Raw genomic sequence first — 27,472 nt, forward strand, 5'->3', positions numbered from 1 at the left:
CACGACCAGATGGCATGTGGAAGAGCCACTCAAACAGCCGACGGATGCCATCACTCGGCAAGTCAGGTGTCACAGCGGGGCCACTTCCATACCCGTCAGGTCTATGGCATTTTTGTGCACCACTTGGTATCAGGTCTGGAGGTCCAGAGAGACAACACGATGGGGGCACGACATCGTTTGTCTTACCTTACTGTGGCAAGGTGCTTCATTAGGAGAGGAGAATAGTATGCGAGAGCTCACGAGGCCAGACATTCCGTATCGGCTCAGTTGGGCCGTTCGTGCTGCCGGTGCAGGTGACTCTCTCGCTCTGGTGCGGGCCTCGCAGCTCAGCTGCATTTCTGTGCATCCTAATGAAGCAGTCATCATGGACAGCCGACACGCATTTACTCATTTCAAGCTTAAAATACTCTTTGATTTTTTTCAGCAGACCATTTTTCTTCTTTTTAGAAATAAATGCTTGAAATAAGCAAAGTGATCAGCCAATAGAATAAAACTGGAGTGAAACTATGTAGAAACTGGCTTAATATAAAAACCTGATTTGTTTTAAAACATTCTAATAAAGAGAAATGTGAGCTGAATTTGCTGATATTAAACCGAGCGTTACTGTAAGGTCTTGCTTATTTGCACTGCAGCGTACAGGACCGTAAATCTGCGCTCACGTTGTGCCGCAGGGCCACGATGTCCTGTATAGAGACCGCACATAACCCGTCACATTCTCATCGTCATGGTTATACAACATCTGGAGCATTAATGTTGAACTGTATTTACATGATGATGTTAGAGGAATGATGAAAGGAAATCATTTACATCTTCTAGATTCCTAGCCAGTCAGAAATGAGGATCTTCCCTGGCTGTGGTATGAAGTGGATCCGCTGTCTAACTGATTATGCGTTAATGTGTTAAGCGATAATAAGTGTGTTTATAATTAATTAGGGATAAAACTGTCTTGCTTTTGTGTGTAGCTGGATGTACTGGACAGACTGGGAAGAGGACGAGATGAATGACAGCAGAGGGAGGATAGAGAAAGCGTGGATGGACGGATCTCATCGGCAGGTTTTCGTCTCTTCTGATGTCCTTTGGCCGAACGGTTTGACTCTGGATCGCTCCACGGAGACGGTGTACTGGTGTGACGCATTTCACCACCGCATCGAGAAAATCCACTTTAACGGCACACTCAGAGCCGTGAGTTTATTTATTTATAATCCTGACTCTTCTGTTCTTTGCAGGTCAAGTGGCCTGGTATTTAAATATTTCACTAAAAGTGGACGATGGTAAAGTCAGTGAGGTGAAGATGAGGCAATGCGTGCGTAAGATGAGATCAGCAAAGCAAATGACTGAAACTTCAAAAGGACTGAACAGTTTGGACAGGTTTCTTTCCACACCTCACATCCTCACATTCGCGGAGCTTTCTTTTCCTTTCCTTTTTTTTCCTGATGAATCTGATTGGTCAGAAGGTGTGTGTGATGTTTGTATGACTCAGACTGTAGTTCCATCTCGAACACGGACGACAGGTTTGTATGAATGCACTCGTTTTAATACGTAACATCTCGTTCACAGGGACGTGTACACATAATATGCTCCACATCATCTACGACTAATAATAAACAGATTTCAAAAAGTTTAACAAAGTAGAACCTGGAAGAGTCGGTGATATGGTGGAGTTTTCTGTAAGGAGGGTACACTTTCTGGTTGCTCGGAAAGGACAAGCTGCATTTTTTGGGGAGAGAGAGAGAGAGAGAGAGAGAGGTGAAGAATGACTGTTTATGACTCTCAGATGTTCCACAACTAACTCTACACAGTTAAAATGTGTGAAGTTCCATTCGTTAATAAATTAAATATTATAATTGCTGGCAAGTCGCTGTGGTATCGGTGGAATAACACCCTCCAGACTGTGCTGTTATAGGAAAATAATCCACTTCAGGGCTCAAGGTGACTCTGCTTTGCATCGTGCTGTAACACACCACCTCTCTGGGGATTATTTTGATATAGCTGGACGCTCTGGAGTGTGTTACGTCGTCGTTATTAGTTCCTCTGTCCATGAGGCCGATGATCTGTTGGCGCGGCGTGGCGTCCGTCGTCCACAATTCAGTTAACTCGTATCTCCTCCGTCAGTTCTCCACGGGTTTCCGTTCCCGTTGTTGCGATGAGAAAACTCATCACTCCGCACAAAACTCGGTTGGTGTTTTGGCAAATTTGTTGCTATTGAGTTCCTAATTCGGCCAAATTACTGAATTTTCCAGGCCTTTCACTGGAATTGTATCTCCTCTCTCATTTCTCACCCGAGTTCAGTTCTGATCGATGTTTTGGGTCGATCTTCCCTTGAGGAACAAAACTTGGTCATTTGTTTGTCGATTTTCTTTTAGTAAACAATTTGTTTACCATTTTGTTTATTTTCGGTTAAATCGTATCTCCTCCCTCAGTTCTCAATGGGTTTCAGTTCTGATTGTTTTGTTTGAAAGAACTCGACCTTCCGCACAAAACTTGTTCATTGTATTGTCAAATTTTTGCTAACGAACTGCTAATTAGGTCGACTTAACGAGTTTTGGGACTTCTCACTGGAATTGTATCTCCTCTCTCATTTCTCACCCGAGTTCAGTTCTGATGGACGCTTTGGGTCGATCTTCCCTCAGGGAACAAAATGGAGTGGTTTGCTGATGTTCCTGCTGTAAACAGTTAGTGGTGGAGGTCGGTCCTCTCTCTCTCACATCCTCACATTTCAGTCCTGGTTGATGTTTTGGTCGTCGTGGTTGTTTTGACGGCAGGCCAGATGAGATGCTACGTCTGGTTTGTTTATTACCGTTATCATTTTGTGTTGTGACTCCCTTACTGATGGACTGTAATCTCTCCTGCTCTGGAAGGTGCTGTATTTGGGAAAAGAGCTGGAAAATCCGTTCGGAATCTCACACTATGACGGTTATATTTTCTGGATGGATTATGTGAACGCCTCGATTTTCCGGATGCACGTTCCCTCTGGTGACGTCTCACGGTTGAGGCAGGAAACGCCACCGCTGTTTGGACTGCAGGTTTACGATCCACAGAAACAGAAAGGTATGAAATGCTTCATGAAATTAATTATAATTTAATTCATTTACTTACAGAAAGTGCAGAATTCTTCAGTAAGTTATACTTCCTCGATATCTCTCTCTCTCTGTGTTCAGTTCGTAAGAACACACTGAGCACACACTGTACTACACTTTTATTAGTCAGTGTTAATGAAGTCTCTTTGGAGAAATGAACCTTACAGTAATAAAACTGATGGTGCAGAAACCTGAGCGCACAACCAGGAAGTGATTTTACATCAGTTTCTCAGCATGAACTCAAATTAACAAGGAAGTCATCCTGTGTGTGTGTGTGTGTGTGTGTGTGTGTGTGTGTGTGTGTGTGTGTGTGTGTGTGTGGTGCCCTAATTGGACCGTCTTATCCATTTTTGTTACAGTTCAGGTCTGAAGCCTCGTGCACCTCCATGGAAGCAGAAGTTCTGGAGTGTGTGCTTCCTGAGTCTGAGTCTGTGATGATCATTAACCTTAACATTTCCTCTGCCGAGCACTTTCTCTTCCTCTGCGCTCTTTATTTATTCTCACACTAATAACTCTTCAGCTTGAGGCTTTCATTTAGGGGAAAATGCAGCAAAAGCATTTATTTGATCATTTATGCTGAGGTAATTTGTGAATAAATTAAACACACACTCAACTTTTAGAGTGAGTCAGTGTGTGTGAATGTGTGTTGGAGTGAGTCAGTGTGTGTGAATGTGTGTTGGAGTGAGTTTGTGTGTGTTAGTGTGTGTCAGAGTGTGTTAGTGTGTGTCGGAGTGTGTTAGTGTGTGTTGGAGTGAGTCAGTGTGTGTTAGTGTGTGTTGGAGTGAGTCAGTGAGTGTTAGTGTGTGTTGGAGTGAGTCAGTGTGTGTTAGTGTGTGTCGGAGTGAGTCAGTGTGTGTTGGAGTGAGTCAGTGTGTGTTAGTGTGTGTTGGAGTGAGTCAGTGTGTGTTAGTGTGTGTTGGAGTGAGTCAGTGTGTGTTGGAGTGAGTCAGTGTGTGTTGGAGTGAGTCAGTGTGTGTTGGAGTGAGTCAGTGTGTGTTGGAGTGAGTCAGTGTGTGTTGGAGTGTGTTAGTGTGTGTTGGAGTGAGTCAGTGTGTGTTGGAGTGTGTTAGTGTGTGTTGGAGTGAGTCAGTGTGTGTTGGAGTGAGTCAGTGTGTGTTGGAGTGAGTCAGTGTGTGTTGGAGTGAGTCAGTGTGTGTTGGAGTGAGTCAGTGTGTGTTAGTGTGTGTTGGAGTGAGTCAGTGTGTGTGAATGTGTGTTGGAGTGAGTCAGTGTGTGTTAGTGTGTGTCGGAGTGTGTTAGTGTGTGTTGGAGTGAGTCAGTGTGTGTTAGTGTGTGTTGGAGTGAGTCAGTGTGTGTTAGTGTGTGTCGGAGTGAGTCAGTGTGTGTTGGAGTGAGTCAGTGTGTGTTAGTGTGTGTCGGAGTGAGTCAGTGTGTGTTGGAGTGAGTCAGTGTGTGTTGGAGTGAGTCAGTGTGTGTTGGAGTGAGTCAGTGTGTGTTGGAGTGAGTCAGTGTGTGTTGGAGTGAGTCAGTGTGTGTTAGTGTGTGTTGGAGTGTGTTAGTGTGTGTTGGAGTGAGTCAGTGTGTGTTAGTGTGTGTTGGATTGAGTCAGTGTGTGTTGGAGTGAGTCAGTGTGTGTTAGTGTGTGTTGGAGTGAGTCAGTGTGTGTTAGTGTGTGTTGGAGTGTGTTAGTGTGTGTTGGAGTGAGTCAGTGTGTGTTAGTGTGTGTTGGAGTGTGTTAGTGTGTGTTGGAGTGAGTCAGTGTGTGTTAGTGTGTGTTGGATTGAGTCAGTGTGTGTTGGAGTGAGTCAGTGTGTGTTAGTGTGTGTTGGAGTGTGTTAGTGTGTGTTGGAGTGAGTCAGTGTGTGTTAGTGTGTGTTGGAGTGTGTTAGTGTGTGTTGGAGTGAGTCAGTGTGTGTTAGTGTGTGTTGGATTGAGTCAGTGTGTGTTGGAGTGAGTCAGTGTGTGTTAGTGTGTGTTGGAGTGAGTCAGTGTGTGTTAGTGTGTGTTGGAGTGTGTTAGTGTGTGTTGGAGTGAGTCAGTGTGTGTTAGTGTGTGTTGGATTGAGTCAGTGTGTGTTGGAGTGAGTCAGTGTGTGTTAGTGTGTGTTGGAGTGAGTCAGTGTGTGTTAGTGTGTGTCGGAGTGAGTCAGTGTGTGTTGGAGTGAGTCAGTGTGTGTTGGAGTGAGTCAGTGTGTGTTGGAGTGAGTCAGTGTGTGTTGGAGTGAGTCAGTGTGTGTTGGAGTGTGTTAGTGTGTGTTGGAGTGAGTCAGTGTGTGTTGGAGTGAGTCAGTGTGTGTTGGAGTGTGTTAGTGTGTGTTGGAGTGTGTTAGTGTGTGTTGGAGTGAGTCAGTGTGTGTTAGTGTGTGTTGGAGTGAGTCAGTGTGTGTTAGTGTGTGTTGGAGTGAGTCAGTGTGTTAGTGTGTGTTGGAGTGAGTCAGTGTGTGTTAGTGTGTGTTGGAGTGAGTCAGTGTGTGTTAGTGTGTGTTGGAGTGTGTTATTGTGTGTTGGAGTGAGTCAGTGTGTGTTAGTGTGTGTTGGAGTGAGTCAGTGTGTGTTAGTGTGTGTTGGAGTGTGTTAGTGTGTTGGAGTGAGTCAGTGTGTGTTGGAGTGAGTCAGTGTGTGTTGGAGTGTGTTAGTGTGTGTTGGAGTGTGTTAGTGTGTGTTGGAGTGAGTCAGTGTGTGTTAGTGTGTGTTGGAGTGAGTCAGTGTGTGTTAGTGTGTGTTGGAGTGAGTCAGTGTGTTAGTGTGTGTTGGAGTGAGTCAGTGTGTGTTAGTGTGTGTTGGAGTGTGTTATTGTGTGTTGGAGTGAGTCAGTGTGTGTTAGTGTGTGTTGGAGTGAGTCAGTGTGTGTTGGAGTGAGTCAGTGTGTGTTGGAGTGAGTCAGTGTGTGTTGGAGTGAGTCAGTGTGTGTTGGAGTGAGTCAGTGTGTGTTAGTGTGTGTTGGATTGAGTCAGTGTGTGTTGGAGTGAGTCAGTGTGTGTTAGTGTGTGTTGGAGTGTGTTAGTGTGTGTTGGAGTGAGTCAGTGTGTGTTAGTGTGCGTTTGAGTGAGTCAGTGTGTGTTAGTGTGTGTTGGAGTGAGTCAGTGTGTGTTGGAGTGAGTGTGTTAGTGTGTGTTGGAGTGAGTCAGTGTGTGTTAGTGTGCGTTTGAGTGAGTCAGTGTGTGTTAGTGTGTGTTGGAGTGAGTCAGTGTGTGTTGGAGTGAGTCAGTGTGTGTTGGAGTGAGTCAGTGTGTGTTAGTGTGTGTTGGAGTGAGTCAGTGTGTGTTAGTGTGTGTTGGAGTGAGTCAGTGTGTTAGTGTGTGTTGGAGTGAGTCAGTGTGTGTTAGTGTGTGTTGGAGTGTGTTATTGTGTGTTGGAGTGAGTCAGTGTGTGTTAGTGTGTGTTGGAGTGAGTCAGTGTGTGTTGGAGTGAGTCAGTGTGTGTTGGAGTGAGCCAGTGTGTGTTGGAGTGAGTCAGTGTGTGTTGGAGTGAGTCAGTGTGTGTTAGTGTGTGTTGGAGTGAGTCAGTGTGTGTTGGAGTGAGTCAGTGTGTGTTAGTGTGTGTTGGAGTGTGTTAGTGTGTGTTGGAGTGAGTCAGTGTGTGTTAGTGTGTGTTGGAGTGTGTTAGTGTGTGTTGAAGTGAGTCAGTGTGTGTTAGTGTGTGTTTGAGTGAGTCAGTGTGTGTTAGTGTGTGTTGGAGTGAGTCAGTGTGTGTTGGAGTGAGTCAGTGTGTGTTGGAGTGAGTCAGTGTGTGTTGGAGTGAGTCAGTGTGTGTTAGTGTGTGTTGGAGTGAGTCAGTGTGTGTTAGTGTGTGTTGGAGTGAGTCAGTGTGTGTTAGTGTGTGTTGGAGTGAGTCAGTGTGTGTTAGTGTGTGTTGGAGTGAGTCAGTGTGTGTTGGAGTGAGTCAGTGTGTGTTGGAGTGAGTCAGTGTGTGTTGGAGTGAGTCAGTGTGTGTTGGAGTGAGTCAGTGTGTGTTGGAGTGAGTCAGTGTGTGTTAGTGTGTGTTGGAGTGTGTTAGTGTGTGTTGGAGTGAGTCAGTGTGTGTCAGTGTGTGTTGGAGTGAGTCAGTGTGTGTTGGAGTGAGTCAGTGTGTGTTGGAGTGAGTCAGTGTGTGTTAGTGTGTGTTGGAGTGTGTTAGTGTGTGTTGGAGTGAGTCAGTGTGTGTTAGTGTGTGTTGGAGTGAGTGTGTTAGTGTGTGTTGGAGTGAGTCAGTGTGTGTTAGTTTGCGTTTGAGTGAGTCAGTGTGTGTTAGTGTGTGTTGGAGTGAGTCAGTGTGTGTTAGTGTGTGTTGGAGTGAGTCAGTGTGTTAGTGTGTGTTGGAGTGAGTCAGTGTGTGTTAGTGTGTGTTGGAGTGTGTTATTGTGTGTTGGAGTGAGTCAGTGTGTGTTAGTGTGTGTTGGAGTGAGTCAGTGTGTGTTGGAGTGAGTCAGTGTGTGTTGGAGTGAGTCAGTGTGTGTTGGAGTGAGTCAGTGTGTGTTGGAGTGAGTCAGTGTGTGTTAGTGTGTGTTGGAGTGAGTCAGTGTGTGTTAGTGTGCGTTTGAGTGAGTCAGTGTGTGTTAGTGTGTGTTGGAATGAGTCAGTGTGTGTTGGAGTGAGTCAGTGTGTGTTGGAGTGAGTCAGTGTGTGTTAGTGTGTGTTGGAGTGAGTCAGTGTGTTAGTGTGTGTTGGAGTGTGTTAGTGTGTTTTGGAGTGAGTCAGTGTGTGTTGGAGTGAGTCAGTGTGTGTTGGAGTGAGTCAGTGTGTGTTGGAGTGAGTCAGTGTGTGTTAGTGTGTGTTGGAGTGAGTGTGTTAGTGTGTGTTGAAGTGAGTCAGTGTGTGTTAGTGTGTGTTTGAGTGAGTCAGTGTGTGTTAGTGTGTGTTGGAGTGAGTCAGTGTGTGTTGGAGTGAGTCAGTGTGTGTTGGAGTGAGTCAGTGTGTGTTGGAGTGAGTCAGTGTGTGTTAGTGTGTGTTGGAGTGAGTCAGTGTGTGTTAGTGTGTGTTGGAGTGAGTCAGTGTGTGTTGGAGTGAGTCAGTGTGTGTTGGAGTGAGTCAGTGTGTGTTGGAGTGAGTCAGTGTGTGTTGGAGTGAGTCAGTGTGTGTTGGAGTGAGTCAGTGTGTGTTGGAGTGAGTCAGTGTGTGTTGGAGTGAGTCAGTGTGTGTTAGTGTGTGTTGGAGTGTGTTAGTGTGTGTTGGAGTGAGTCAGTGTGTGTCAGTGTGTGTTGGAGTGAGTCAGTGTGTGTTGGAGTGAGTCAGTGTGTGTTGGAGTGAGTCAGTGTGTGTTAGTGTGTGTTGGAGTGTGTTAGTGTGTGTTGGAGTGAGTCAGTGTGTGTCAGTGTGTGTTGGAGTGAGTCAGTGTGTGTTGGAGTGAGTCAGTGTGTGTTGGAGTGAGTCAGTGTGTGTTAGTGTGTGTTGGAGTGTGTTAGTGTGTGTTGGAGTGAGTCAGTGTGTGTTAGTGTGTGTTGGAGTGAGTGTGTTAGTGTGTGTTGGAGTGAGTGTGTTAGTGTGTGTTGGAGTGAGTCAGTGTGTGTTAGTTTGCGTTTGAGTGAGTCAGTGTGTGTTAGTGTGTGTTGGAGTGAGTCAGTGTGTGTTAGTGTGTGTTGGAGTGAGTCAGTGTGTTAGTGTGTGTTGGAGTGAGTCAGTGTGTGTTAGTGTGTGTTGGAGTGTGTTATTGTGTGTTGGAGTGAGTCAGTGTGTGTTAGTGTGTGTTGGAGTGAGTCAGTGTGTGTTGGAGTGAGTCAGTGTGTGTTGGAGTGAGTCAGTGTGTGTTAGTGTGTGTTGGAGTGAGTCAGTGTGTGTTAGTGTGCGTTTGAGTGAGTCAGTGTGTGTTAGTGTGTGTTGGAATGAGTCAGTGTGTGTTGGAGTGAGTCAGTGTGTGTTGGAGTGAGTCAGTGTGTGTTGGAGTGAGTCAGTGTGTGTTAGTGTGTGTTGGAGTGAGTCAGTGTGTTAGTGTGTGTTGGAGTGTGTTAGTGTGTTTTGGAGTGAGTCAGTGTGTGTTGGAGTGAGTCAGTGTGTGTTGGAGTGAGTTAGTGTGTTAGTGTGTGTTGGAGTGAGTCAGTGTGTGTTAGTGTGTGTTGGAGTGAGTCAGTGTGTTAGTGTGTGTTGGAGTGTGTTAGTGTGTGTTGGAGTGAGTCAGTGTGTGTTGGAGTGAGTCAGTGTGTTAGTGTGTGTTGGAGTGAGTCAGTGTGTTAGTGTGTGTTGGAGTGAGTCAGTGTGTGTTAGTGTGTGTTGGAGTGAGTCAGTGTGTTAGTGTGTGTTGGAGTGAGTCAGTGTGTGTTGGAGTGAGTCAGTGTGTGTTGGAGTGAGTCAGTGTGTGTTGGAGTGAGTCAGTGTGTGTTAGTGTGTGTTGGAGTGTGTTAGTGTGTGTTGGAGTGAGTCAGTGTGTGTTAGTGTGTGTTGGAGTGAGTCAGTGTGTGTTGGAGTGAGTCAGTGTGTGTTAGTGTGTGTTGGAGTGAGTCAGTGTGTGTTAGTGTGTGTTGGAGTGAGTCAGTGTGTGTTAGTGTGTGTTGGAGTGAGTCAGTGTGTGTTAGTGTCTGTCAGTGTGTGTTAGTGTGTGTTGGAGTGAGTCAGTGTGTTAGTGTGTGTTGGAGTGAGTCAGTGTGTGTTAGTGTGTGTTGGAGTGAGTCAGTGTGTGTTGGAGTGAGTCAGTGTGTGTTAGTGTGTGTTGGAGTGTGTTAGTGTGTGTTGGAGTGAGTCAGTGTGTGTGTGTGTGTGTGTGTGTGTGTGTGTGTGTGTGTGTGTGTGTGTGTGATAGACATGCAATTGTGTGATCATGTGTGTGTTAGAAAGTTTTGTATTTGTGTGTATTTATGATTTGTAAAGTGTGTGTGTGTGTGTGTGTGTGTGTGTGTGAGTGAAAGAGAGAGAGAGAGAGAGAGAGTGGTCACTCTGTGTGACAGCTCAGGCACAGTGTTGGGTGCAGCTGCTCCTCTCAGTGCTCCTGACCTTCAGACGGAGCGATGTGGAGAACAGTAACTGTGTGTCAGTGCTGAGAAGAACCTCACAGTGAGAACCTGACAGCACTGACCTCATAACCTTCCCTCTGCTCTCTCCCGTTCTCTCTCATGAATAAAGTTCATTTTATCATCAGTGATTTATGATGATAAATTAAATCATATTTATTACCCTAACCCACCCCTAAATCACCCCTCTTTCATGGTGTCCCTCAGGGCTCTGTCCTGGGACCCTTACTATTTGTAATATACATCCTCCCTCTTGGCCACATAATACAGCATTATGGGCTCAACTTTCACTGTTATGCAGATGACACCCAAATTTACATTCAAACCAAACCCTGTCACCCACTCCCTCCCTCCGTCCAGTCTTGTCAACAGTCTAAATGCAGTTAACAATTGGATGGTGCAGAACTTTCTTAAATTAAATCAAGACAAAACAGAAGCCATCCTCATTTCCACCCCTTCTATCTTGAAAAAAAAAACTGGAGCACTCAGTTATCTATTCCTGGTTATTTCACCTTCACTACTGTTGAAGTAAGAAATCTGGGTGTTATTCTGGACTCTACTCTCTCTTTTGACTCACACATTCAAAATATTACGAAAACAGCTTTCTTTCACCTGAAAACAGAGCTGGTTCAGACCTCCATGGGGCCCTAGGCAAAATTCTGCTAAGGGGCCCTCTTAACTGAACCCCAAAATGTTCAACAGTCGCACCTGACACCCAGTGCTTCCACTCATCCCCCCTTTAAACATATTGCACTAGTGTCACCACCTGTTGGTCTAACTCCAAATAAATACAGACCAAATCAAATCAAACTAAATGTGTAACAAATTACTCACCATTAAAAATGTCCCTTTCTGCACTTTCTGGATGCAAAATCATCAATAATGTCGTCATATGATATATCGCTTGTGTGTTCAGGACTACCCTCATGCTGCTTCAGAATGGAGTTGGTATTTGACCAGTCATTAACACCTTCTCCTATTATTTTGTGTTTTTTTGTGGAAAAGAGCTTACAGCAAAAACAATACACAGCGTTGTTTTTCACGGAGTATGAAAGCCAGCTCCTGGTAATCTTTTCACCGTTTGACAGCCGTCTCTGTAATAATCTGAGTTACATGTTGGTCCTGGGATTGAGATGCTGGCCTCTTCTGCCCCTCGGGCCTGCTTGGTCCATCCTGGTGCCCTGTGTCTGGTCGGAGTTTTATCGCATTGCTCCTGTGAAGGACGGCCCCATGAGGATAGTTGAGGGTTATACCTGGAAGACGCTCTGGACTCTTACAGTAATGCTTTTATGGCTGAGGACGACAGTTGACTTGCTAACTTTAGGACTGCAGTTGTCATGAACAGTTTTGCACTCAAGTTTCCATCAATGAAGAGTTTATAACATCAACGAAACTGACTTCATGTTAAAACTGTTAATGTTATAGTCAGGCTGTCTGTTGTTGCCCAAATGAGGATGGGTTCCCTTTTGAGTCTGGTTCCTCTCGAGGTTTCTTCCTCATGTCATCTGAGGGAGTTTTTCCTTGCCACCGTCGCCACAGGCTTCATCATTGGGGATAGATTAGGGACAAAATTAGCTCATGTTTTAAGTCGTTTAAATTCTGTAAAGCCGCTTTGCGACAATGTTTATTGTTAAAAGTGCGATACAAATAAACTTGACTTGACTTAATCCTGGATGGAATCCTCTTCTGGACTTGTCTTTGTGGGAAGAAAAATCTACCCTGGCTTGACTGGACCTCTGCGCACTAACTCAGTCCGCATACAGTCCGTTAAGACTGGGGGCCAGTCTGCTGGATCATTCGGTGGAGCAGAGACTGTTGCTTTAGGGTCTGAGCTGGCTTCTGATGCTTGCTGTGCACACGTGGTTGTGTGAATCGTGGCCGAGGCTGCCTGTTCTTCCCCTGTGTCTGTACTGGACAACGGTGTCTGTACTGGACCTGTGCTGCTGCTTGTACTGGCTGAGGCAGCTGCATACTGTATGACTCATCTGTGCTGGGTGAAGGTGGCTCCTCTGTGCCTGTCCTATCTGGTTCTGTCCCTCCACTGGCTGGACTCTGTGCTGCTTGTTAGAAACTTAAGCATATAAAATATAGATAAGGCTACTATTAATTCAGCTCCATCAAATTGGCTGCACTTGTTTTACCTTCAGATACTGTACTTAAAATGTAGGTGATTTAGATTATTATTTAGCACCATTGTCATAATATTTCACGAGTTTTATTGATTCACTATTATGTCTGCATCTATATGTGCCTGTGGGCTATCCAAGCAAACAAAATTCAGTCTTAGTAAATATTTATCCATTACTTTCCATTCTGTATAAGTGCAGGTGTAACTACACTCAGAACGATTGATATAACACTTAAATTGTAGAAGCCAGCAAGACGCACACGGAGACCGTCCGGGGTTCAGCCAGGGCTCACCGCCCTGTTATGTAGGTCAAACACCGACTAGCCCCGTCCCTCCCACCCGGAGAGGAGAGTTACCTGACTGCTGTTCCCGCTGTTCATTTTCATGCAGTTTCTTTTTCCTTTTTTCACTCCCTGAGGGATAACTCCGCTTCATCTTGCTAGGTTGATGCATATGCACTGGGAATCTGACGTGCGCGAGCAGCACGATGGACGGTCACGTCGTCATGGGTTTTTTTTTTCCCCCACGGGGCCTCTATGAGTTTGCGGGGCCCTATGCAACGTGCGTAGTGTGTGTATTGGGTGAACCGGTACTGCCTGAAAAGTCTCTCCAAACTCCGTCCCTCTTTAACTTCATCTGCAGCTGAAACGCTTATACATGCTTTTATCACCTCAAGACTGGACTACTGCAATGCCCTGCTCGATGGCATCCCAGCCAAGCGACTAAATAGGCTGCAATATGTCCAAAACTCAGCTGCTCGGGTACTCACTCACACCAGGCCCTGGGATCAGATCACTCCTATTCTATACAACCTGCACTGGCTCCCAGTCAAATCCCGCATCCAGTACAAAATTATCCTGCTTGTCTATAAATCCCTACATAACCTGGCCCTTCCCTATTTATCAAATCTCCTAACTCCATATCAGCTACCTCTAAATCTTCACTCCACAGATGCCCACCTATTAGCAGTCCCTTACTCTCGGCTCTGCTCTATGGGTGACAGGGCTTTCAGTGTTAATGGCCCTAAGCTGCACAATGCCCTGCCACTAGCGTTGCGCCAATGCTCAACACTGTCCTCTTTCAAAAACCAGCTAAAAACACATCTCTTTAGCTTGGCCTTTTCTCTCTGATTTTTAATAACGTTGTTATTATTATTGATTTCTCATGATCTTATTATTGTTCTTATTCTATTGTTTTGCTTTTTATTGTTTGTTTTTTACTGTTCAGTGTCCTTGGGTACCTTGAAAGGTGCTTATAAATAAAATTTATTATTATTATTATTATTATTATTATTATTATTATTATTATACAGAGGTTTAATGATCAAAGGCAGCTGTGGAGTTTTAACGAGTTGTACCTGAAGTCTGTGTCAGTAACACACAGTACCGTAAATATCCTCCATGAACACACGGAGGTGAGAAGAGCTCACATCAAACCACATTCTCTTCTTCAGTATTCTCCCTCATTCACTTTGTTTGACTACCAACCAATCAGAGCAAGCCTCAGGGCACAGCCTGCTGTGATTGGTTATTTAAAGTAGAAGAGGTGGGGCTTAACACATTGCAAACTGTGTTTTGGGTTTGATTCCTTGTGGAGGTCTCACTCTGAAATAATGAGCTGGAAGGAGATGGAGCTCCTGAGGAACAAGTTTTAATGGAGCACTAATCACAACGTCTTCGCCACTTTTCTTCTTCTGGTTCATGGTGGAATTGCAGAGGGTTTCTGAGAGACTGTGGGGACTGTGATGGAAATGTTAACCTTAAATTAAAGATAACCTTGAAGAATATATATATATATATATATATATATATATATATATATATATATATATATATATATGTGTGTGTGTGTTTCCTCCGGTTTCACCCACAGTTCAAAGACATGCAGATTCGGTACAATGGGGCCGCTGTAATTGGCACAAGCTGTAGTGGTTTCCCAGCCGTAATGTATGTAATATATATCTTGCTATGGCAAAGCTAATAAATCAACCTTTGTTTTAGGCCAGTGGGGTCCGTGATGTGTCGCCAGGGGCCCGAGGCTTTTATTAATTCGTTACAGTTGTAGAAATCATAAGCTATATTATTAGTTATTATATTTCGGGGTCCAAGCATCACACTGCAACAAATGGCCTTTCAAAAATAAGAAATAAAAGATTAAAACAAAGCATATTTGTTAGTCTGGCTAACGCGACTTCAAAGCTCTCCGAGCTATTGGTCTGGCCAAGATATTCAGCCCAACCATTTCCCAGAGCCCGTGGTTGACCCGCCTCCCTGAAATGCCTCAGTTTGCTACTGGTCGAAGCCAGAAAAGGCTGTGACGAAGCTTAAACCAATCACATCACTCTTTCCTCTGACGTATGTGACGCGATGGGGCTAACTGGTAGATTAAACTCTTACCGAAGCCGGTCGGGAGCAAGGTGAAAACGTCCTTCCTTTCAATAAATACCTCCAGGGCTGCTCTTTGCTCCGTTTTCAATGAGAACTTCCCGTTGAATGCATTCAATACAGCATCTATGCGTAATAGATGCGGAAGTGTGAATGAAGCGCTTCCGGCATAGATTCTGTCAACAATCTATGGCTTCCGGTCGCAGTTCTACTATGTCAGTGCCTTGAACACGCCTCTACCCAGGGCCGTTAGAGATGCTCAAAGTTGATTGGTTCCCGATTTTTCGGGAGCTTGGAAGAGCTGGAGATAGCTTGCCTTGCCAGACTAAGCTCACAACAGGCCCCCGTGTTGCGTCACGCTTAGGATGGGCGGGCCCAGGCTACATATTTGCTTGAATCAGGTGAAAAAAATCTGCCAATGGAACTAGTCAAATTTGACTTGGTAAGATTTCTTAAAGTAAGATGAAAAATCTAACCTGTTTTTAGATGAAATAATTCCAAAATAAGATTGGGGGACTTATTATGCGAGATCTGATTAACTCAAAATAATCAAAATAGTTCTTATAACAAGATCGTACTTCTTACATTTAGCCATTCAAGTCATTTTTATTTATTTCATTTTAAGGGTATTTCACTTAAATTCATGACAAAGTCTTCGCAGTAAAAACTGAATTTAAGATAAATATACTAATATTAGGATTGTTAAATTCTACAACTAAGCATTGCTAGCTTAAAAGATTCTCCTTTTGTGACCTGTAATTAGTAAAATACTCTAGATATGAGACCAGAGACTATCTTGAATCAAGTTGACGACACATGTAGCATTGCAACAAGTTTATTTATTTATTTTTTTCCCATTTCAACATTCAAACATTAAAACATCTCTTAAGATTCCACTTCCCCAGGACCTCAGGCACCAAAAAAATAAAGTCTACGCATTTTGACTTGCAGTGCTTACACAACGCCAAAGCAACAGTGCATTTTGGGGGCACTGACTATTCATGTGTACGAGGGGTTTACAAGATCAGGCACAAAAAAAAAAAAAACACCACACCACACTGAACTTAACTCACAGCATTCCAAAAAGCCCTCACTAAACCGCCCTCCACTCACTCATAGGCTTTTTGAAGGCGCTTGTCTGGTCTAGAGTCTGTAGAGCATCTAGAAGGAGCTCACTCTGAATGACTGAGAAAACACTCGCAGTAAACTGAGGATCTGTAAGGTGGAGATGAATTGTAATGAAAGATTCAAAGATTTCAGTAAAGTTCATTTATTCCCAAAACAAGCATACTTTGTTTTTTTTTTTCTTGTAACAAGATGAACCGCATTTGATAAATGTTCAAAATGTACTTGTTTAAAAAAAACCTTGTTTTATTTTCAAAGGTGCTCCAAATAAGACTTTTTCAAGACATTTTGTCTAGACAAGATTTTCAAGATGGACTGTCTAAAAACTAGCCTTTCTAGCTAAATGAGGTTTTGCTTGTTGGGCAATTATGTCTTATAATAAGGGTGGAGAGAGGTTTTGACTTGAAAATAGACAAATAAACTTCCTAAGAGTTTTATTTTTTGCAGTGCAAGTCAGCTCAGATGGACTGTGTATACCATTGTTGAAAAATCCATACTGAGGAGGTTCTAAGAATCTTATTTTAAAGTTTAAGGCGTCCCTGGCTACAAAAAGCTCAAGCAGCACTGCTCAAACCACTTCCATTTCACCCTGGGACAAAAAAAAAAGAATCAGGTTTAGAAAATATGGACTGAGAAATGAAAGTGTTTTCTTTTGCTGTTAAATGCAATATAATGTAACATAAAAGGAGGAGAAATGGGGAAAAAAAGCCCTGAGACACGCCTCTGCTTTAGATAAACTCTGCCCCCATGTGCATAACTCACAGAGCTTCTGAATAGAGCTTCAGCCTGTACGTCTGAGTTCTGAATACTGATGTGTGTAATTTCAGTACTAAATCCTCACCTTGAGTCCTGAATACACATCGCTCACCAGGACAGCGTGCTCATCTCATCTCATCTCATCTCATCTCATCTCATCATCTCTAGCCGCTTTATCCTTCTACAGGGTCGCAGGCGAGCTGGAGCCTATCCCAGCTGACTACAGGCGAAAGGCGGGGTTCACCCTGGACAAGTCGCCAGGTCATCACAGGGCTGACACTTATGCCGCTTTTCCACTACAAACGTGGCTGAGCCGTGCCGTGCTGAGTCGAGCTGAGTCGAGCTGAGCGGGGCTATTGAAGTTGCATTTTGACTACAACCGCGCTGAACCGTGCTGGCTGGAAGTGGGTGGACACATTGGGTGGAGTTAGCGAAAGTGGGTGGACGTCACGTGATGTCGTTAAGCAGCGCAAACAGTGACATCAGTGACAGTGGCGGAACAAGTCAGAGCCGGGCCGGGGGCGGGGCAAATGACCGGGCCCTTTATTAAAGCTTATCATAACATCATTTTAGGCTACAAAATGTCCGCAACTGCGGTGTTTACCAATTTCAACACTACCGGGTGCAACTATGTTATTTAGTACATCAAGTCCTTCAAATGAACATGTAACTCAGAAACAAAAAACATTAGGATACTGTACATGGCTCATAATAAAACATCAATAGCCTATACTGCGCACATTATTTGAAGGGCATACGAATGAGCGCTCAGAGGCTGCAACGGTGACAGGAAGAGTCAGAAATAAAAGGAGGGCGGTGCAAACCTCACTGAATGCACTGTGTTTACCAATTTCAACACTACGGGGTGCAACTATGTTATTTTGTACATTAAGTCCTTCAAACGAACATGTAACTCAGAAACAAAAAAACATTAGGCGACATACTGTACATGGCTCATAATAAAACATCAATAGCCTACTGCGCGCATTATTTGAAGGGCATACGGCGAGCCTTGCGCTCCGCGAACTCGTCCACGATGCTCTGTATGTCACTGATTCAGTGAGCTTTTAAGCGGTAGTCTCACGACCCGAATAGTAAACAATAAACATGGAGGACATGGAGTCGTTAGTGTTGCTGGTCTTGGTGCTGTGGCTTGTTGTCACCGACAACGCCAACAGATACTGGCAAGAGTGTATAGATGAGGCGAGGCGCATAAGGCTTCAGAAATTATCGTCATTCGTAATTATTCTCCTTCCGGGTTTGCGGTGTTTACAGATCCCAGCGCGCTCGCGGGGCGTGTGTGGGCATGTGAGGACACTCCTCCTCACCAATCAGTGCACAGGGGAGTGTCTGCTCACGCCCCCAGCCTCACTCGGCACGGTTTGGCTCGCTTCAGCCCCACTCCAAAACGGTGCGAGTTTTAGGGGCTAAGCAGGGCTGAAACGAGCTGAGTCGTGCTGGTTTTTGGTAGTCGAAACGCGAGCCGTGTCGGGCTGAAGTGAGCTGAAGCGAGCTGAAGTGAGCTGAAAAAGGGTAGTGGAAAAGGGCCAATAGACACAGACAACCATTCACACCTACGCTCAATTTAGAGTCACCAGTTAACCTAACCTGCATGTCTTTGGACTGTGGGGGAAACCGGAGCACCCGGAGGAAACCCACGCGGACACGGGGAGAACATGCAAACTCCGCACAGAAAGGCCCTCGCCGGCCACGGGGCTCGAACCTGGACCTTCTTGCTGTGAGGCGACAGCGCTAACCACTACACCACCGTGCCGCCACAACGTGCTCTTGTAAGAAGATAATTCAGAGGAATGACAGTCTTCGGTGTGGTATTTTTGTGTATTTTGTCCTGGTATTGAACTGTCTGATGTAATCAGATGTTTGGTTTAGGAGAGCAGTACCTGTCCTCATACGCTACATTCTTCTGTTTGGGTGGGTTTTCTGGGATACGTGGTGTCGTTAGAGCTCAATCTTCACAATTCATTACACACTAACAGGCGACTCGTACTGCCCGGGGTGAGAGAGGAAATGATAAACAGAGTAATGGGATGTGGAAATACCCCAATAACAGCACTTTTTATCACTCTGGGTAATCTGTGCACATCCTCACCGTCTCCTCTGCTTTTAGTTGTTTAGATCAGGGGTTTTCAGAGTGTGGGAGAGTCAGCCCCCCTCGGAGAGCAAAGAAACAACAGCACCCCCCCTTACAATTTGTGTTGTTGCTATACTTAATGTTCCATTCGTATTTAAAAAAAATGGTTGTTGTACACTTTTTTTCTTTTATACATTTTAAACATCTTGTTTTACACATTTTAAACATCTCATAGCATCATTAGCTAGCACCTCTTGGCAGACAACACACTGTGGCAGTGGAGCATCTTCAGATCCAGTCCATGAAAATCCAAACTTTAAATAATCGTGGTCATACTTCCTTCTTTGTTTGCTTGGCCCAGACTCTGTCTCCTCACTCCCTGTAGCTTTAGGTACTAAAAATCCATCCATTTTGTCTCTGGCAAAGGCTAGCTGAAGTTCGCTAAATGTCCGCAATAGTAACTTATTCTGGTTTATTTTTCCTCATGTTACGCCCCCCCCCCCCGGGCGGCACGGTGGTGTAGTGGTTAGCGCTGTCGCCTTACAGCAAGAAGGTCCGGGTTCGAGCCCCGTGGCCGGCGAGGGCCTTTCTGTGTGGAGTTTGCATGTTCTCCCCGTGTCCGCGTGGGTTTCCTCTGGGTGCTCCGGTTTCCCCCACAGTCCAAAGACATGCAGGTTAGGTTAACTGGTGACTCTAAATTGAGCGTAGGTGTGAATGTGAGTGTGAATGGTTGTCTGTGTCTATGTGTCAGCCCTGTGATGACCTGGCGACTTGTCCAGGGTGAACCCCGCCTTTCGCCCGTAGTCAGCTGGGATAGGCTCCAGCTCGCCTGCGACCCTGTAGAACAGGATAAAGCGGCTACAGATAATGAGATGAGATGAGATGAGATGAGATGAGACACCCCCCCTGAAGAACTCTGGCGCCCCCTAGGGGAGGCACGCCCCACACTTTGAAAAGCCCTGGTTTAGAGGAAAGCGTGAGACTAAATCTGATAAAAGAATGTAAATATTGATATGCAGGTAGAGAATGGAGTTGTGATATTACAGAAGCTGCTACGGGATTAATGAAACGCTCTGGCTAATCAGAGTAAAATGGGAGGAGGACATTAAAATACTTGCTTGAAGTTAAAAGTGGATGAGTAACGGCTGCTGGCGGTAATTTTCCAGGCAGCAGCAAGATAACGTAAAATAATGTGTTTACATGCATCTGAGAGAAAACGATGTCATAAACACAGGATACTAACTGTAGCTTTATAAATAATGAAGGGCTGAAGAAGTAGGCTAATACTCTCTCTCTCTCTCTCTCTCTCTGCGTGTGTGTGTAGGTAATAATGCGTGTGTGTTGCAGCGCGGTGGTTGTGGGGTATCTGCTCTGTGTCTTGCCGTACCGGGTGGCCGTGTGTGTGCGTGTGCAGAAAACCAACATCTCCTGAAAGACAACCTCACCTGCTCAGGTAAGGACACACAGTACATTACGGATTTGATTAACATGTCGCGTGTAATCTGCTTTAGATACGATTTCTGTTCATTTTAATTAAGTTCGTGGAATTTTTGGTTTCTAGTTCAGCTCCTGAAATTCTCGTAAAGCTTTTGGAATTTTAGTAAATAGCATTTTGAACATCTGTAAAGCCCCTGGAATACTAATACAGCTTTTGGAGTTTTAGTAAATCTCTAGAATTTTTGTACAGCTGTGTAAACAAGTTTGTTATGAATATGAACGTGTTGCTGTCTGTGTGTGTGTTTTATTATGAGTTATTAATTAATTCATGTTCATGGGGCTGGTGAGGCAACACCCAGGCCTTCAGTTTCTCTCTATGGCCTTGTTGACCAGTTACTATGGAAACAGGAGGTGCAGTTGTGGTGTTTCAGAAGTTGTTATCTGAAACACTTTCACTCATCTGAGAGGAAGGGAGACAGCTTGTCTATGAGCTACGTGATCTCGGTGCTTAAACACTAATGTTGATGGTCTGCAGGGGAAAAGCTGGAGAATGTTAGAACATCGGGATGGTGGAGCACGGAACTCCGGTGAAATCTCACTCTTTCCTGCTAGTTCTGGGACTGCTTACATTCCGGAATCCAGCACAGCCAAGTGGATCAATTATAAATACATTGCCTTCAGATCAGATAGGCAAAACTGAAGATGTGTATTTCAGAACAGAAAGCATGTTCCTCCAAACCCGTAGGTGTTGTGTATACGGTGCGTCCTCTCGAGTGCGCTGCTGCCAGGTGGAAACGAAAGATGACCGAATCAGAGAAGAAAAAAAGCACTAAACAAGGGCCGAGAGAAGACTGTGCACCTTTAAAAATCACATACGCAGTAACTTTAAGATGCATCAGTAAGGTATAAAATCAGATGTTAAAGCTACTGTGGTACCTTTGGGGATCTGGGGGTACGTTCACAGCGTTTGTACCTTTGGGATCACAAGCGTACGGTAAGTACCGTAAACGGTGCCTTTTCTCACACAGAGCGTGCTTTAATTGAAATTGACGCTGCTGAAAGTCTCAACAGGTGGGAGGAGGGCCGCTTTGATTCGCTGTGTGTGCTTTACCAGCAGAGGAACGGGGAACGGAAGGTTAATCAAAACCAGATGAGAGCTCAGAACACTGAACTGCGTCTGGGTTTCGTATCAGTGCTCACATCGTGCGGCATTCACTGCCAGTGAAGGTCAAGCTTTCTGTCACGGCCTCATGTCTCATGAGAATTCTTAAATTTCTGGTTTCTGTATTGAAGAGTGTGAATAAAAGTAAAGTGTGTTACAACTTTTCAACACGGTTTGATGAAAGTGCACACCAAAATGATGTTTAGCTCTTTTACCACCACAGTGTACAGAACATTATACAGCATTTACATCATCCACAGTAAAGTGGAGACCTCCGTCACAGTCAGGACGCGTTTATTTCATTATTTATTTCTGTGTATGTTGGCTGATGAAAATAAATGTGCTTATGTTCTTTGCAAGTTTGACCTTTTCATTACATTTCTATGATAAAGTGAAACAAACAAAAAGACAAGGTCACTCGACCGGGGGCTCGGCTCGGCTCGGCTCGGCTGCCGCTGATGAACCCTGCTCAGAATTGGTAGGGAGTGTTTAAAAAAAAAAAAAGTGCAGTGGATCAACATTTTCACTATAATCTGTACTGTGTGTGTGTGTGTGTGTGTGTGTGTGTTCTGTCAGCCTCAGCAGTGTTATCAGACAGGAAGCAGTGCGGTCCTGATGAGTTTCGGTGCAGAAATCAGCGCTGTATTCAGCTCATGTGGCGCTGTGACGGTGATGATGACTGCTCAGATGGAAGTGATGAAGAAACACAGCTCTGCTGTATGTTACCACACACACACACACACACACACACACACACACAGGTTCTGATTGTGAAGAGGTTATTTTCCATGTTAATGAAGGCATGTTCCTCCTCAGCGAATCGCAGCTGCCCTCTGGATCAGTTTAAATGCCAGAACAGTCGCTGCATCCCTAAAAAGTGGCTCTGTGACGGAGCTGACGACTGCGGCAACAACGACGACGAGTCCGAGCTCACCTGCTCAGGTGAGTCACCATGTCGAACACACCCCTTTAAATTAAAAGTAATCAAATTCTCATGTGAAGAAAGTGCAAGAAACTATTTTAGTTTGTCTTTTTACTCTTTGTGACACTTTCACGCTGAAACACACTGATGGAATGTTGGAGAATCTCATTTCGCTCTGATGGGTGATGATGTCATGATGACTCTTACAGCAGCCGGCCAATCAGCAGCCTCTTCTCATTCTCATTACAACACTCACTCATTACAACCCTAACACACACACACACAATGTCTTTCTTTTTTCATTTTTTTCCGTTTCTTTTAATTCCTTTGTTTCTTTATTTGTTTCTTTCCTTCATTCATGTTCGTTCTTTGTTTTTGCTTTCATTCATTTCTTTTGTTCATTTCATGGTTCTTTCTTTCACTACTTTAGTTTCCTTCTCTCTGTCGTGTTCTTTTGTTCTCTCCTCCTCCAGCAGTATTTCCTTCATGAAGTGCACAGCTGGTAATAAACTGGTGTTTATAAATATACGGCACAAAAACAACTTTTTCATTCCCTCTATATCCATCCACCCCCCTGTGCAGCTCTACTCCAGAGCCTCGTCCTAAATGGAGATGTTCTGCCTCTGAGAGACTCCGAGAGAGAGAGAGAGAGAGAGATGTTCCTCACTGACAATTCAGTATAATTTCCCTGTTGGTGCAGAGTCCTGTGTGTAAAATAGCTTTATGCTTGCCAGCGTAATTCATCACACACACACAACCGGGACACAGAATCGGTTTCACATCAGTGTGTGTGTGTGTATTTTCACTCTTTTTTATTTTCACTTTATCATCACTCTATCACTGAATTCTGAGAGAGAGAGAGAGAGAGAGAGAGAGAGAGTTTCTGAATCTCACTCTGTTCACAACGTAGTACACTATTTTTGGGAACTGAATTTTATGGTCATTTACAAGACAGATATTCAGTACAGACATGAACTCCCTCAATATCCTCCATAACAGAAAATCTAAATGACCTAGATAGTGAATAGGGAGTGTGGTTTGGGACGCACCCATAGCGAACAGACGATGGCGTTTGTTAGTCTTGACGGCGCGTGTGACGGCGCGTGTGACGGTGTGTACACATGGATTGTGGACCATTAAATTGTAAGCGTCTGTAGGTCAGAACCAAAGCTGCTGGATCTCAGCTGTTGTATCTTTAATATTACGTAGTGCTTGTGGTTCTGTGGTGTTGGGAGCAGGGAGCATTTCAGAGAGAAGAGAGAGAGACAGACAGAGAGAGGGAGACAGATGGACAGCACTGGGAGATAAGAAGCATCACATCCATTTCCTTTCGCTATAATATCTAAATGGTTGTAAAGCTGTAATCCTCAGGATCAATATCACAGTCACTCCGCTGCGGCGATTCTGCTCTGTGGCTTTGCGGCTTTAGATTCGTTTCCCTCGGCTGAGTGTCACTGAACACACGATAGAAGGTTTCAGACAAATGTCAGCATCTAACCCATAGGTGTTAATCGATTTAATTTAGATAGTCCAGACACACCTCTCCTTTTGGGACAATAAAATATTCCACTCTAATCTTATCTGAGGAATAAGAGCTGAAAGGAAAGGTCGGTGTAATCCATTAGTCAGAGAGAACATACTTTGAATCAGGAACCCAAATTTAAGTCTCACTAACTTTCTAACTCTGTAACAGACACTTAGAGAGAAGGGGGGGTAAATATATATATATATATATATATATATATATATATATATATATATATATATATATAAATAAATTTTTGGTGGCACGGTGGTGTAGTGGTTAGCGCTGTCGCCTCACAGCAAGAAGGTCTGGGTTCGAGCCCCGGGGCCGGCGAGGGCCTTTCTGTGCGGAGTTTGCATGTTCTCCCCGTGTCCGCGTGGGTTTCCTCCGGGTGCTCCGGTTTCCCCCACAGTCCAAAGACATGCAGGTTAGGTTAACTGGTGACTCTAAATTGAGCGTAGGTGTGAATGTGAGTGTGAATGGTTGTCTGTGTCTATGTGTCAGCCCTGTGATGACCTGGCGACTTGTCCAGGGTGTACCCCGCCTTTCGCCCGTAGTCAGCTGGGATAGGCTCCAGCTCGCCTGCGACCCTGTAGAACAGGATAAAGCGGCTACAGATAATGAGATGAGAATGATATATATATATATATGATGAACTAAATTCCGTTGTACATTTGTGCAGTGACAATAAAGGCATTCTATTCTATTCTATTCTATATGGAGCAGCCATTGCCTGAAGGTTAAAGAAGCAGCTTTGGGCCCAAAGGGTCACCAGTTTGATTCCCGGGGCTGGCAGGAAAAAAAAAAAAGTGAGGGGAGTCGAGTGAATGAACAGCACTTCCCCCTCCCCCTGTATCAGGGCTGAAGTAGCCTGGGCCCGCCCATCCTAAGTGTGACGCAACACGGGGGGCTGTTGCGAACTTGAATGCTCACAGAGCTTTGAAGTTGCGTTAGCCAGACTAGGGCTGAAGTGACCTTGAGCAAGGCACTGAACCCCCAACTGCTCCCTGGGTGCTGTAGCGTAGCTGCCCACTGCTCTGGGTGTGTGTGTGCCAGACATGTGGACTCGAGTCATGTGACTTGGACTCGAGTCAGACTCGAGTCACCATTTTGATGACTTGAGACTTGAAATCCCTAGATGAGGAATGACTTGCAACTCGACTCGGACTTGCACGCTGTTGACTCGAGACTTGACTTGGACTTGACAGTTTTAGCTTGCAATGACTTGGCGTATCAGGTATAAATATTCTTCCCCCCCGATTTTGAATCCAAGTACACTCGTTATTATTTGAATGCGGTGTAGCTCCTTGTCCTAGGCTACGGCAGCTCAATCCACTAGCACTAGGTGTCACTCAAGCACAATGCCGGGGTGGCCCTATATTTAGCCGGGACCATCCCTGGCCCAAACCATCAATGGTGGCCTGCTTGGAGCATGGGGAAAATAATTTTCACTAATTTTGGTCACTGATCTTATTCTTGCATTAATCATCAATTCAACTGCACTCTGCATTTTCACATGGCAGCCCAGACGCCGACAGCATCGCAGCAGATTAAATAGGCGCTACCAAATAAGGAAATTCTCCCCTCCCCTCTATTGCAGTTGGTTTGGTCCAAGACTCCTCCTCTGTATTGCGGGGAACTTAAACAACGTTGGCGCGAAACAGCGCGCGTCAGTGATGGAGGGCAGAAAGAGGCCAGGTGGAACCGAAAGGGCGGAGCTTAAAAAAGGTGGTAGCAAAATGTGCCAAATTGACAGATATGTTCTCAAGACCAGCTGGTAGGTTACGAAAGATATGGAGTATGATAACCCTGTTTGTCGATTTTATCAGTCTATGCTAGGCCTATAATGTGTCGATAGTTTGCGATGTCAATTCAGCTTTTTGATGTCATGTGAAATCTCGCAATTTACACGGTATAGATGCGGTGTATGTCTTAATTCTAAGAAGAACCGGACATTGCTTTACATCCCAGTTATTAACAATTTTAGATGAACAGGTCCCAAATGTGCTGTTGCGCGTTATTTCCTCATCCAGCCTATTTCATCTCGCTGTCACACCGTGCATTTCCACAGGCGTGCGCACATTGTGGTTATGAACACATTGGCCTAGAAGTCATAAATTTGATGTTAAATAATTGTTGTTAAATATATAACTTAGAAGAGGTGTATGCCAGTATTCTAAGCAGAATCGAACACTTGCTTTAGCCTACATTTCATTTAACCATTTTTGAGTTGCCTAATGCGCCCTCACGCTTTATCTGCCGGTTGCTGAGTACCCAGCATTGTTGACTTGCCATTATTTTCGAGGCGTATGCGGCATGTAATGCACAAGCATTGGTTCAAATGCACGCGAGATGGGTGCTTTCGTTGTTTTAAGACTATGTGACTAAAAATGTGTTGTGTAATTCGTCTTAAATAACGCGAAACAATCAGTCATACTCGCTGCTTTGCTATTTGGAGTGGCAGTCAGCTGGATTTCGCCCCCGACGTAAAAGTTCATTCCCACACCCGGGCCGAAGATGCCGATTTCTGAAGACGCATGTCCTTTGGATGTGTTTTCAAATATTTTCACTAAGGAACTTTAGGACATGTTGGTGACACAGATAAATGTATATGCGGATTAGACACGCGGCCACACACCATCCAATTTTAAGTGGAGCCCCGTCTCATACTAGATGAAATCGTTCGTCGGTCTCTGCATTGCGTTTGTGGTCATTAAACTACCGCGTAATGGAAGTTTTATTAACCCTAAAGTAATGCAGAGAACGACGAACAACATACATTGTGAAAGAACAGTTATTTGTTTTATCTTTTTTTAATGTACTCAAATTCCTCCTCCATTTCAAAGTGGCCTGAATGTGAATTAAACTCCCGGAGTGAAAACAGGGCCCACTCCGGCCCTGCTCAAGCACTTCAACTGGTTCAAATGAAAAACCAAACGGTGATGGGCAACGAGGACGCTGAATGATGAACGGACGGATAAAAACATGATTCCCCGCGTAATTTCCTTTGGATTTAAAGAATACTCCAATACAGATGACAAACGCATTGCTACGTGCAGAACATGTGGAGCCACAATTTCGGACAGCCAGTCACCCACATCAAACTTCGCTCGTCACCTGAGGCTGCATAAGGACAAGTAAGTAACAAAGCCAGGTAGCAAGAATCTGTACAGGCTAGTTGGTGGCTAGAAGTGGAATGTGTTAATGTATTAACGCTGTCAAGGATTTATTTTGCTTTGCTGAATATAAAATAGTGAAGTAGATTTTTTTTTTATTGGATTGCTTTTGTGTTCAGTCTAGTGTTAGATTATGTGGACTAGGCTACCAGTTAACACACATTGGGAAGGCATAGCCAGAAGGTGGTGATTTGGTCAGAGCAGAGAAAGTTTACAAGATTGTTATAAAGGCTCCGGTCAGAACGACACAGACTTATGATAAGAACCGGACAGCAAAGGATAAAACGTGAATCAAATAAACAGTTACCCAGACTGCAAACTAAGTATGTAAAACAGAAGTTCGCTCTTTGCAGTGGGAAAGTCAGTGCTCGTCATGAAAGGCATTTAAACCACTGAGACGAGATGACTAGCAATGCAAGTTAAACCAGGCGTTTAACTGTTTGCTACGTACTGCACCAAGTCGTGGACGCTGTGCGATGTGTGTTATTAGTGCTGGGATTACGTGTCATCAGAGACATTCAATTCTATTCTCTTCCTCTCTCTGGTGTCATGTAGGCAATGTGAATAATGGGCCATTTGGGCTATGTAAAATGTAAGCTCAGCTGACGTTTTATAGCGCAGTACATCCTGACAGATTGGAGTGTAGCCTACTCCGACGCGAAGCATTATCCCACAGTCTTACCCAAACGACAGGGCACACAATGCCTTTACATAGCGTGGCTTTACCAGTGCATTTATTAGTCTCTGGCGAGAAACCAAATTCGCCAAAAGCACGCAACTTGGATCTGGAGGATTCCGCTGAACATTCTGAA

At 44.6% G+C, this 27,472-nt stretch overlaps 1 protein-coding gene across 1 annotated transcript in view; it reads left to right on the forward strand.

Moving 5' to 3' along the window:
* The window catches only part of lrp1ba (low density lipoprotein receptor-related protein 1Ba), a 453,831-nt gene that overhangs the window by 115,739 nt on the left and 310,620 nt on the right, over positions 1-27,472 (forward strand). Inside the window, exons 25-29 of the mRNA XM_060911172.1 lie at positions 963-1,182; positions 2,859-3,048; positions 19,763-19,891; positions 21,614-21,754; positions 21,854-21,979. Of these exons, the coding sequence (XP_060767155.1) occupies positions 963-1,182; positions 2,859-3,048; positions 19,763-19,891; positions 21,614-21,754; positions 21,854-21,979 (806 nt within the window). The remainder of the gene's footprint in view (positions 1-962; positions 1,183-2,858; positions 3,049-19,762; positions 19,892-21,613; positions 21,755-21,853; positions 21,980-27,472) is intronic.

The sequence above is a fragment of the Neoarius graeffei genome, chromosome 27, assembly GCF_027579695.1.
Source record: "Neoarius graeffei isolate fNeoGra1 chromosome 27, fNeoGra1.pri, whole genome shotgun sequence".
Taxonomy (NCBI): domain Eukaryota; kingdom Metazoa; phylum Chordata; class Actinopteri; order Siluriformes; family Ariidae; genus Neoarius; species Neoarius graeffei.